Source organism: Rhinopithecus roxellana, chromosome 11 (genome assembly GCF_007565055.1).
Source record: "Rhinopithecus roxellana isolate Shanxi Qingling chromosome 11, ASM756505v1, whole genome shotgun sequence".
Classification (NCBI taxonomy): domain Eukaryota; kingdom Metazoa; phylum Chordata; class Mammalia; order Primates; family Cercopithecidae; genus Rhinopithecus; species Rhinopithecus roxellana.
Window position 1 is genome coordinate 110686494 of NC_044559.1, and position 12969 is coordinate 110699462.

Genomic DNA, 12969 nt, shown 5'->3' on the forward strand with positions numbered 1-12969 from the left:
GGGGGGGGGCCGGATGGTGCAGGGAGGTGGGTGGTACAGAAAATAAATGATGATGTGTACTAAGGTGAGTTACCTGCTATGTTAGAAAATTATAAGAGTATGTGAAAAAGGCAGCAGGGAAGGAGTGTTGAGAATATGCATGTGTGGGGTGCTATCTTAAGCCATTGGTAATGCTAAGTCGCTTCACCAAGGTGACATTGTAACAGAGATGTAAACGGGGTGAGGGAGGGAACCACAGGCTGCCTGGGAAGAGATTTTGCAGGCAAGAGGGTATCACTACAAAGACCTAAGGCAAAACACTCCCAGAAGCGGAATTTACTTCCAGGATATATTTTGTCTGTTTTACTCTACAACATTAGCCCATTTGTAAGTAAAAGGATTCCTTTTGTTAATAACTTTTAAACTACCATCTCACATATCCATAACTCAAATACCTGGAAATTTCACATAACCACAACATGAGAATTATTTGTCGGGGTGGGGAATGGCCTCTGAGAAGCAAAAACGATGTACTTACAGAAGAGGCAACAGGCCCTCCTGTGTGGCTTTTATGTAAAATTTGATAAAGCTGGTGTCCAAGCTTTTCATGGACAGAAAGGATTTGAAAGGAACTCTGGCAGGGAGGAAGTTACAGCTCTGCCAGTCAGATCCACTGATAGCAGTGAAAATGAAAAACTGACAGCTCTCAGAAGCTTGATAAGGAATCAACAAAATGCATCGAAGGTCAAAGGAGCTGTCCCCCCAAATTTACACCCAGTGAGTGGGACAAGCAGAACCCCTTCCCCGAGGGGTCCTGAGAACACCACCAAGGGTCACATGGCAGCCACTTAGTCAAAATGGCAACCATAACTTTCCCCACCAAAGTTCAATAACAGCGTAATCAGTTCAAAAGGCTGAGAGGGAGCTCAATGCAGAGGCTCAAACCTGTAATCCCAGCACTTTGGGAGGTCAAGGTAGGAGGATTGCTTGAGCTCAGGAGTTTGAGAGACCAGCGTGGGCAACATGGTAAGACCCCATCTCTAAAAAAAAAAAAGAAAAGAAAAGAAAAGAAAAGAAAAATTAACTGAGTGGGGTGGTGCATGCCTGTAATCTCAGCTACTTGCAAGGCTGAGGCAGGAGGATCGCTAGAGCCCAGGAGATTTAGGCTGCAGTGAGTTACGACTGCACCATTGCACTTCAGCCTGAGCAATAGAGTGAGATCCTATCTGAAAAAAAAAAAAAAAAAAAAAAGAAGTTTGAGAAGGAAGGATTTTAGAAGATTTAAATTCAAACTTCTCACAAATTTTTAGAAGTTTTTTTGGATTAAAAAAGTAAATTTTTAAAAACCCACTAAACTTGAATATCTAGGAAACCTCATTCATAAAGAATACCAAATAGGTAAGATCTTTTGGCACGAATTAAGGTGATGATCAGATTACTTTAATAAAGTTGGAAATCTTCTACATAGGGCTATGAATAGTCTGATTATTTATTTATGATTGCTACTAAAATTGCTCATCATCATACTATCTTATTACATTTGTGTGTATTTTTTTGTTATGAGAAAGCAAGATGTGTGAAAATCTGAAATCAGATATATTAGACTATAAATTAATTTACATAAAGATTATAAAATTCTATTTTTAGATTATAAAAATATTTTAATGAAAAAAAGCATTTGTTATTTTTACAAAAAGGGTTACCACAAAGTACATTTCTCCTTCCCTGGGTTGATTATTTAATTTAGAAAATTTTGATCTACCCACAATTTTCCAAGCAAAAATCTATTACATAAAGGAAATTGCACCAACATTATATGTTACCATGACAACACCAGCGATTACTCAATGCATGAAATGAGCCTCCAATTCCAGAAAATGCCTTGAGTTTAAGAATTAGAGTTTAAAAATTCATTTTAGGCACATTAAGATATGCGTGTAGGAGAAGGGCTGTAGGAGAAGGGTTACATTTTAACATACACAAAATTGGTATTTGCAATGCTTACGTGCATTTTTTAAAATTAGGATAGCAATGATCAAATATTCAAATAGCTACCAAATGCACCTGGAGGAAGTTAACTTTGGGTTTTTGCCTCCTATACTACTTATGTGTGACAGAAAAATAGTTAGAAAACCTTGATTCCAACCACGCCAGCAGCAAAGCCACGATGCTTCCTGGGGAGATGATTGAATGGACAGCTACTAAAAGTGATGCCAGAAATACTCACCAATGCTGAGTTTAAGCTAACAATTTTTAAAAGATGATCTGAGTAGAAAATTATTTTATTAAAAATAACCAATCACATTTGTTGTCACTTCCGTTATATTTGGCATTACTAATTAAACTCAAGGAGGCTTCTAGAAGGACTATGTGGTTTATTCGTGTTCATTCCTTTTGATTGACTCTAGAATCTTTTGCAACTTCAGTCTTCAGCATTTGGCATAAATCTGTCAAATTTGATTCCACATCCTCTTCAAAAGTATTCATCTTCAATATTTTTTTAGCTCAGAAAATCCCAAGTAAAAATTATATAGACCTCAAGAAACATTCAGAAAGCCACTTTCATTCATGTCCCATTTCCCTTACAAAATACAAAATTAAAAAAAAAAGAAACAGAATGGACTATATATAATAGGTTAAAGAAATAACTACAATTAAAAATTTACAAAGAATAAAGTTAAATTATGTAAATAAAGTCGACTGTACTAGAGAAGTCAGGCATCATTTAGTCCTGACTGACCTTTCTATGGTAACAAAATGGAACTATGAGTCAGATGATAAAAATCTGTAAAATAGATAATTAAACTGAGAGAGCAAATCTGAAGGCAGCCCCTTTTAGAACTACTTACCCTCCTAATTTTCTATGATTTTATGTAAAATAAAACAAAAAATATAAGCCAGGCAAACTCACATCAAATCAAGACACCTATATACTCTGGAGGCTTGTTAAAGTATTCTAGATCGTATACAAATCTAAATGGACTGGAGAGAGAAATGGTTTAGTGTCTCTGATAAGATTTTTTTGCACCGCGCGACCATACTGGAAAAATCACTGAATATGCTATTTTCAAATTGCTACTTACAAGGATTCAATATTCCAGAAGTGTGTGTGCTTTCATAGAGATAATGATGACCCTTAATTTAGGAAATTACTATGTCAAATATTGTAGCTATTAAAGGAACACAGTTTTGTTTTGACACTTATGCATTTCTGTTTTGTTTTTATCAGACAGTTAGATTTGCAGTCATTCCATTAGGATCTTATAAAATATTTGTGTGGGAGAACAGAAAGGGAAAGAAAGGCTAAGAACTATTAAGTATGTGATGGAGGCCGAGGTAGATTTATTTCAAGTTAGAAAAGAGTAATTTTAGCCACAATATCACAAAGCAATAATAAATGAAAGCTAACTAACATACCAAATGAGTTGGAGGGAAGGCAAATAATTATTTTATTTATGGAAGTTGTCTTCAAGAAATTCTTACTGTTTTATAAGGTGGTCTTTATCTCCTGTAGAGGAAAGAACACAGACTTTGGAGTCTGACAGACCTGCATTGATTTCCAGCTCAGCTATTTTGATAAAAATGCATACCCAGGAAAATTAAGTAAGCTTGAAAAGTCTCAGTTTCCTCAACTGCTGGCAGATTATTCTGATAATTTTTAAAATGAGTATAAATTACATACCAGAGTGCTTGGGATACAGAAGGCATTCCTATTCCTTAACTTTTCTTCACAGTATTTGCTCATAATATGCTTTGGTTTGTTTGTTTATTTGTTCGTTTGTTTGTTTGTTTGAAGTGAAGCCTCGCTCTGTGGCCCAGGCTGGAGTGCAATGGCACGATCTCGGCTCACTGCCACCTCCAAGTCCCGAGTTCAAGCGATTCTCCTGCCTCAGCCTCCTTAATAGCTGGGATTACAGGCGCCTGCCACCACGCCTAGCTAATTTTTTGTATTTTTAGTACAGACAGGGCTTCACCATGTTGGCCAGGCTAGTCTTGAACTCCCGACCTCACATGATCCGCCCAGCTCAGTCTCCCAAAGTGCTGAGATTACAGGTGTGAGCCACTGACCTTTTAAATGTTTTTATATTATCTGATGTTCATACGCTTTTAAGATGGATCTTTAAGCATTTTTCCAGATTTATCAAATGCTCCTCCGATCTTGTCTTTAACATTTCCAGCATTATTCAGTCTTATTTGTAGAAGCTTCTGCGAGAGTCCTCCTGGTCCCTGAAATCAAATGGCCTACGCATTTTCCCAACAAACTCAGAAACAGTTAAGATTTTGTAATATTTTTGGAAAACAGGCCCATCCGATGATTCTATTTTCATAAGGGATTCTGAAGAATTACCCCAAAATAGACCATCTGAAGCAATTCACAGACTATCGTGAAAGTCAATAATTTAGCATGAGAACATCTTGGACTGTGAATTATTCCACAAGTCAGTGTTGGGTGAGGATCTCTGAACTTACTTTGCATTAGCAGGGTTGCAAGTGGTTAGGTTTGCCAGGGCTAGAGCTGCCGCTTCCCGTACCTCTTCATTGTCACTTTTTAGCAACTGAATTAACTGTGGAATCCCTACAGAAAGAGAAAGGTAAGAAATGTGACTTTTAAAATGCCCATGTGCACTAAAATATGGTAACCTAAAACTGCTTACAAGAGTTGTTTCCAGTTGGCTTACCCTGATTATTGAAAAAATCTTTGCTGCCTGAATTCTCACACATTGCTGAAATAGCTTGGGAAGCAGCAATTTTAGTTCCATCATTTTCCGAACCCAAAAGGGCTACAAGGCACTTTTCAACCTCTTGTTCGTGAAAAAGTTTTCTATTTTCAGCTTTCATACACCAAAGAGAAAAAAAAATCAGAATTTTAATGCAAAAACTGTGAAGTATTATTACTTTCCCATCCAAAGTCTAATAGGAATTCAAACCATTTGCTAGTTTTAGTACCAGAGTCTAAACTAGACAAAATCTACAATGATTTAACTTTAGAATACACTAATTATGCAAAATGAATCATGGATGTTTTTTCCTATTCCCTTGCATGAGATCAATATTAGGGCCAAGGAAATTCTATACTAGGAAAAAGGCAAGTTTTTGGATTTAGAAAGCACTGATTTAACACCTGTCATGTACCTGACCTGGTACTCAGTGTTCACACAGGCTATTTGTTCACTAAGGACAAAATCCAGTTTATTTGATGGTTCTTTTAAATATAAAACCCAATATTGGAAGAATGCCTAAGATGTGCAAACTGGTGAGCTGGATGCTTACAACCTTCAGGAGAAGAGCAGAAGAGAGAAGAAAGTAAAAATGAGTTGTAAAGTATGATCCAAGTCTTAAGAAATGTATAGTCTTATATCAAAATACAATCATCATTTTTTTCTCAAACGACAATACATACTTAAGTAGCAAACATTAAAATAATTATTTAATTTCCAGCACTTTGGGAAGCCGAGGCAGGCGGATCACGAGGTCAGGAGATCGAGACCACCCTGGCTAACACGGTGAACACTGTCTCTACTAAAAAACACAAAAACTTAGCCAGTCGTGGTGGCGGGCACCTGTAGTCCCAGCTACTCGGGGGGCTGAGGCAGGAGAATGGCGTGAACCCGCGAGGCAGAGCTTGAAGTGAGCCGAGATCACACCACTACACTCCAGCCTGGGTGACAGAGCAAGCCTCTGTCTCAAAAAATAATAATTATTATTATTATTTAATTAAATAAAGTTATGTCTACATACCATTATATTCATCCCATTTAAAACACTAAGTTTGAAACCAAAGTATTTTTAATGCTCTTTTGTTCCCTAAACATTGTTTTCTCTTGGCTTCGTTTGATTTTTTAATAAATAACAATCTCATTACTATACTAATTTAAATACTTCATTAACTAAATGAGAACATTAAAATAATTTTTTGTTTTGTGTTCTATTAGTTCTAATTTTTTAATGTTCTAGCTAATTCTAAAGAAGTTCCTCTTTATTAAAGTATGTTCTAGAAAAAATGTATTATATCAAACTGTTTTGATGAAATAAAGAGGTGCCAGAGACTAGTATAAAAAGAAACAAGCCGGGCTCGGTGGCTCAAGCCTGTAATCCTAGCACTTTGGGAGGCCGAGATGGGCGGATCACGAGGTCAGGAGATCGAGACACGGTGAAACCCCGTCTCTACTAAAAAATACAAAAAACTAGCCGGGCGACGTGGCGGGCACCTGTAGTCCCAGCTACTCGGGAGGCTGAGGCAGGAGAATGGCGTAAACCCAGGAGGCGGAGCTTGCAGTGAGCTGAGATCCGGCCACTGCACTCCAGCCTGGGCGGCAGAGCAAGACTCCGTCTCAAAAAAAAAAAAAAAAAAAAAAAAAAAAAAAAAAAGAAACAACTTACAAATAATTCCTTGCTAAATAATGTTTCCTTCAAAAACTTGTCATTGACTTGATTATTTATGAATACCCTTTGTAAAGTTTATAAAATTAACCTTTATAAATTCTATTTTTGTGATTAAAATGGAAGAATGTGTGATATGCACTCAAGATATATAAGAGAATATTCTATTAGAATAAGAATCTTTGCAAAAAATTCTGATAATAATTTAGATTACAATATTTACATGTGGAACTGGTTCATTACTTACAGGTATGTTAATTAACTTGTTTTTTTCCAGAAATATTTTCAGAAATTAACATCAGCTAGGTTTCCATTGTAAAGTTATGATTTATTCCTTCCTTCAGTGATGACTCAAAAAAAACAATCCTTTTTCACAGAAGCAGTATCACATTTAGATGGCAGCATATTTGCAAATAGTTTTGGCCTTTGTTCACCTGATACACAGATATATATTAAGCAATCTGGCAATAACTGGAACAGGCTAACTTATTAACGCTCCTGCTCATTCACTTTAAACCAATCATGCACCATATCCTGTAGTCCTATCATTTTAATCTTTTGGTTCCTTCCTTTCATTTACCATTAGAATTCAGGCAGGCCATAACTATTTTTCATAAAAAAGTTTCAGTTAATACTTAACTCTAAAGTATGTGGCTCCGAAAATGTTTTAAATATACACAGTTCTTACCAATTTTCTCTAAATAAGTAATATCCAAAACTTTTCCAGAGTCTCTGACCTAAAATGCTTAGATTTCTCATTAAGATTTCCCCAATGGCTCTAAACCAAATTTTCTAAACAAAACCCTCTCAGCATGGATTCTATCAGGAAAATTGGCAAAAATGATTAATTTGAAAAAACGAACTTTGGAGTATGTAGTTGTTGCATTCAGAAAACAGTATATTTACAATTATTGAAAAGATTTCAAAAAGTAATTTAAATAGATACTGAGTGCAATTAGTTTCTCAGCCTTGCTGGGAGTGTTCTCAAAATGCAGCTGTGTTCACTAAACCTTAAAAATGCTGACTGCAGCGTGGCTATAATAGATTTAAAAGATGAATTAACATATTAACCAAATACTTTCCTTGAATTGCTACACCAAGAAGTACTTGTGTTTTAATTACACAGATCATAAAGATGGCAAGATATTTATGCTACTAATAGCATAATGTTCTTTAAAAATAATGTTTGTTCAGTATCCCTAAAATAAAACGCATAACGTTTTCTTACTGGAAACAAATCTCTATGTAGTGATACTTTCCTTCATCCATTCTTAGAAGTTGCTATTGTGCCACTTTTGCTCCTGCTGAGATGTTAATGCCAGTCCATAAACCTCCTGGCAACACGGTAATTAACACCTTCCTCCTACTGGTACCAGGTCAAAGGCATATTGATTTGGGCTTTCCACAATTGAGATGCATGTTAAAACTTTACTCAACAAACAAAACTTAAATAAAGTGTGTTTATGGGTTTGGATATTTCAATTGTGTTTCTGACATACAATGACAATGCATGACCTTGTTTAAAAAAATATTCTTATGATGATGGAAAGTAAAAATAAGTTTATAAATTGCTCTTGATAGTTACATTGTTTTAATAACAGAATAAGGTGCAATTTTGTCAAAATCTACATATAAATGGAGTTTTCTAACTGTGGGAAATTTTTTAAACTTCTTCATGATTATATGCTTTCAATACAAGAATATTAGGAGATAGCTTTCTTATTCATTGTTAAGTTTTTAAGAGTTTGCCACTGTAACTAATATAAAATAAGACATGTCTGGTTAAGCTGGCTGGGTCTAGCAGATAGAGGTCAAGGCAGGCAAGAGTTGATATACAAAGTAGACAAATGATAAGGTTTGGCTGTGTCCCCAAACAAATTTCATCTTCAATTGCAGTTCTTATAATCCCCACATATTGTGGGAGGGACCAGGTGGAGATAATTGAATCACGGGGGGCAGTTTCCCCCATCCTGTTCTCTTAATGGTGAGTTAGTTCTCACGAGATCTGATGGTTTTATAAGGGGCTTCCCCGCCACTTTGCTGGGCATTCAGTTTCTCTCCTGCCGTCCTGCGAAGAGGTGCTTACTGCCATGATTGTAAGTTTCCTGAGGCCTCCCCAGCCCCACAGAACTGTGAGTCAATTAAACCTTTTTCCTTTATAAATTACCCAGTCTCACCTATTTCTTCATAGCAGTGTAAGAACAGACTAATACAACAAGAAATACAGGTAGCACCTGAAAAGGCAGCAGAATCTAGAATCCAGGCAGGAGGAAGAGGTGGATATGGTAGATCTGGCTAGATAATAAGAGTTAAGAGGTAAATAAATCAACCAAAAGAAAAATAATTAGGCGGTGAAAAAGATTTAACCCATCTTCCAGCACTGGCCTCAAAGATACTAGTTCTGCCCTAATATTGTGTTCTGGTCAGAAGTGGGCAGTACTGCCCAAAAATGTCATGGCTAAGGCAGATCAGAGCCCTTGGGGGAAATTCTGCTTCTGGAATGGACAGATTTTCTCAAAACCCTGCACTTCCAATCATAAGAGCGTTCACTTGTAATAATTTGTTGGGATATGTGAACAGAGAGAAAGTTTGAATCTTCGTGGAATCATCTATCTTTCTAGAGGTTCCAAGAATCAAGCTTTCAGACCAGATATCTCCTAGGCTATAAGAAAATTAAACCACTTCTGCATTCACTGAATTTGAAGACCCACCTGGCATACCTTTTCAGTTTTTGTAGAGTTGCCAGTGATGAAAACAATTTAAGAAGGAGGCTATGTCAGAAGGGATGGAGGAATTATAAAATGGAAGTTTTCATAGTAATAGAGGAAACCTGCAAGACCACAGTGAAGGAGCCCGACTGTATTACAGATGGGCAGTTGGTTGAATGATGTTAAGGTAGATCTGGGAAATGGAGGTTCTGCTCAGCAATGGAAGTTAACTTTTGTGCTGTGTTTGCGTGGTATTCCAATGAGGGTCAGGTTACTTTAGTTCACCCACAGGTTGTTGCTTTAATCTACCGTGGTGGGAACAGGTGAAGGTCTGGTGTGAGAAAACTGGTAGCAGATGTAGAGCAGAGTGGGCTATACTAGGTTAAAGCAAGAGGAAGCAGTTTTTTTAATTTCTTAAGGACATAAAGAGAAACAAGTTATTTTATTGACACCTTGAAAATTAACAGAATTAGAAAATTTGAGATTTCCTCTAAATCTAGCCATTTGAAGAATATGGATACCAATAGGTCAAAACAGCATTTCCCAAACCAGAATCCAGACAAAAGGCCCAAACCAGAGCAAATGAGTACAAAATTATGGTCTAACAAAGTTATACAACCCAGAGCACAAGGGAGAGTATCTGAGGAAGAACAAATTGATAACAAAAGGCCATGTGCTTGTGTAAAATAGAAGAATCTCTAATGCCAGGTGGGGCTGTCTGGATTTGATCCTGCTTATTCTAGCTCAAGCGTTATTAACCTGGGGTCCATGGATTCAGAAGACAGGTGGGCTTCAGGCAGTCCATGAACTCCCTGCAATTATATGCAGAATGTAGTGTATTTCTACATTTTCGGAAGGTTACTCTTTGTTCAGATTCTCAAACTTAACACTCCCCAAAGTGGAATGTGGGCAGTATAGTTGGATGTGCTTGGAAGCTGTCAGAAGTACAAGCAGGAATTCAGAAGACAGGTCAGAATTAGAAACAGATTTGGGATTCATAAGCAAATAAGGAGGCAGCTGAAACATTAGTCATAAGTGAGAGTGCTCAGGGAGATTTTCAAGAGAACAAGACGGAAAACAGAAGGCAAGTTTAGTATTGAAATAAGCTGAGGAAAGTGGTAAAGGTGAAGGTTGGTCTGGTAATTTGGAGAACAGAGGGGGGCGGTTTGGAAACCAAGGAGTTTACAGGAAGAGGGGGCAATCAACAGTGTGGATTCCCACCCAGAGGTCAAGTTAAAAAGGACTGAAAATGCCTCTGCAGGATTTAGAAGTTGAGAGGTCAATGTCAAATTCTACAAGGACTATTTTGGCACAATGGTGGAAACAGAAGTCAGGTGCAGCAGGTGAAATGATGGAGATGAGCTGAGGAGATGGGGCTATTTAAAATGGACTGATATGTCAAAGAGGTTGATAAGAAAAGGAGAAAAAGAGGACCCTGGGGCAAGGGGAAGAGAGGAAGAAACAAATTTCCACAAGTCACCCAGGCCACAGACAATGAAGGGCCCCTTAGAAAGCTGTGAACTTCTATCACCTTCTTCTTATATGAATCAGTGGGATCAGGAGAAGATAGAACTCTGGCGTTGCAATACTGCATTATGGGAAAGTCTCTTCGTCATCCAAAATTGGGCTAAAGGAGTCCATTGCCCTCTCAATTGATGGGAAAACAGGCAAAGGGCACCCTGTAGGCTTCATCTATTCATTAAAACCAGGCCAAGACAGAGTCCTCTGCATTCCATGATGAGCCTTAAAAACCAAAATTATGAAACACTGCATAGAAAGGAGAACAGAGATGGTCTAAAAATAAGTATTCATGGGGAAAAAAGATTAAGTGAAACAAAAACAAGAATCTAAAGTATAATGAAAAAACTAGCTTCCTGAATTAAGGGAAAAAGCCATGACTCTGGAGATCAAAAGTCTTGCCTGTGTAGTAGAGTGGAGAGGGGGACTTAGACATATTTTGGCAAAAATTTCAAACTCGGGATAAAAAATTCTACCTTAACATAGAAAAAAAATCGTATATGTAAAATAATGGAAATCAGGCTTGAACACTACAAAAGCAAGCTTCATTGATATGTTTTTTGTTTTTGTTTTTTTGAGATGGAGTTACGCTATTGTTGCCCAGGCTGGAGTGTGACGGTGTGACCTCGGCTCACTGCAACCTCTGCCTCCAGGGTTCAAGTGATTCTCCTGCCTCAGCCTCCCAAGTAGCTGGGATTACGGGCATGCACCACTATGCCTGGCTAATTTTTTTGTATTTTTAGTAGAGATGGGTTTCGTCATGTTGGCCAGGCTGGTCTCGAACTCCTGACCTCAGGTGATCCACCTGCCTCGGTCTCCAAAAGTGCCGGGATTACAGGTGTGAGCCGCCGTGCCTGGCATCACTTCTATAGATATTTAAGCAGAAATATTATGATGCAGCAATTCCAAACCCAGTTAAATTGTCATGTATGTTTGAAGGCAACAAACCTATTCACAGGTAAGGTAAGGTCTCAAAGCATATCACTATTGGATATACCTTTAAAAAAATTAACTGTGTATAAAAAAATTTTAACTGAAAAATCTACTCTGGTTAATTTGAGAAATCAATCAAATAAAATCATAAGGACAGGTAAGCTTTATTATGAGAAATTGACAGCACACACTGAAACAGATTCAATATGTATATAACTCTAAATGACAAATGTGGTTAAAATTGAATGTAATGACAAAGTGAGTCTTAAAAAAGAGAGGCTTTGGCCAGGTGTGGTGGCTCATGCCTGTAATCCCAGCACTTTGGGAGGCCGGGTGGATCACTTGAGGTCAGGGGTTCAAGACCAGCCTGTGCAACATGGTGAAACACTGTCTCTACTAAAAATACAAAAATTAGATGAGCATGATGGCACGCACCTGTAGTCCAAGCTACTTGGGAGGCTGGGGCAAGAGAATCACTTGAACCCAGGAGGTGGAGGTTGCAGTGACTCCAGAGATCACTCCACTGCACTCCAGCCTGGGCGACAGAGTGAGATTCAGTCTCAAAAAAAAAAAAAAAGCTTATTAGAGAGGGGAGTCTATAACCTCTTATTGATCTTAGAAACATCAGAAAGGGAAAGAATTGTGGAAGCAAAATTGCTAAATATCTAAAATAACTATAGTAACTTTATCTTTAAAATAACTATTTATAAAAGTTTTTAAAATCTATACAAAGAAATGAACAACACAGAAAAATAAGCAGAAAGCATAAAACATAAAACATGATGTCAGAAATAAGGGCGAATATAGTAGCTATAAAAATCTATTTCTTTGCCTTGCCTTTTGGACCTAGTGATAGTGAAGGTTTCCCAATATTGCTAATCTCTGGGGACCTCATCATCTCTTGCTTATTCCCTTAACCCTAATTATACTTGTGAAAGTAGTTCCTTCATTTGTCTCCTTTAAAACCATCAGGAGTGTCCAGAATTTTTTTTCTGCCAAGACCATGTTTGATAATACATGGTAATCTTAATATCAAATTAGGATCAAAAGCTAAAGAGCAATAAAAGTGAGATTAAAAAATCAGTAGTGGATATAAAACATAAAACAAAGTTATTTAATATAAAATTACAAGACAAAGACCCATCACGGTGGCTCACGCCTGTAATCCCAGCACTTTGGGAGGCCGAGGCGGGCAGATCATGAGGTCAGGAGATCGAGACTGTCCTGGCTAACATGGTGAAACCCCGTATCTACTAAAAATACAAAAAATTAGCCGGGCGTGGTGGCGGGTGCCTGTAGTCCCAGCTACTAGGGAGGCTGAGGCAGCAGAATGGCAAGAACCTGGGAGGCAGAGCTTGCAGTGAGCCAAGATCACCACACTGCACTCCAGCCTGGGCGACAGAGCGAGACTCCGTCTCAAAAAAAAAAAAATTAGAAAACAAGAATAATA

At 37.6% G+C, this 12969-nt stretch overlaps 1 protein-coding gene across 4 annotated transcripts in view; it reads right to left on the reverse strand.

The window, feature by feature from the left end:
• ARMC3 (armadillo repeat containing 3) overlaps positions 1–12969 on the reverse strand; it is a 123982-nt gene that overhangs the window by 53165 nt on the left and 57848 nt on the right. For all 4 annotated transcript variants that reach the window (XM_010367561.2, XM_010367559.2, XM_010367557.2 and 1 more), the window contains 2 exons: positions 4659–4811; positions 4450–4555 (listed from right to left, as the gene is read on the reverse strand). In XM_010367561.2, coding sequence (XP_010365863.1) covers positions 4450–4555; positions 4659–4811 — 259 coding nt within the window. The remainder of the gene's footprint in view (positions 1–4449; positions 4556–4658; positions 4812–12969) is intronic.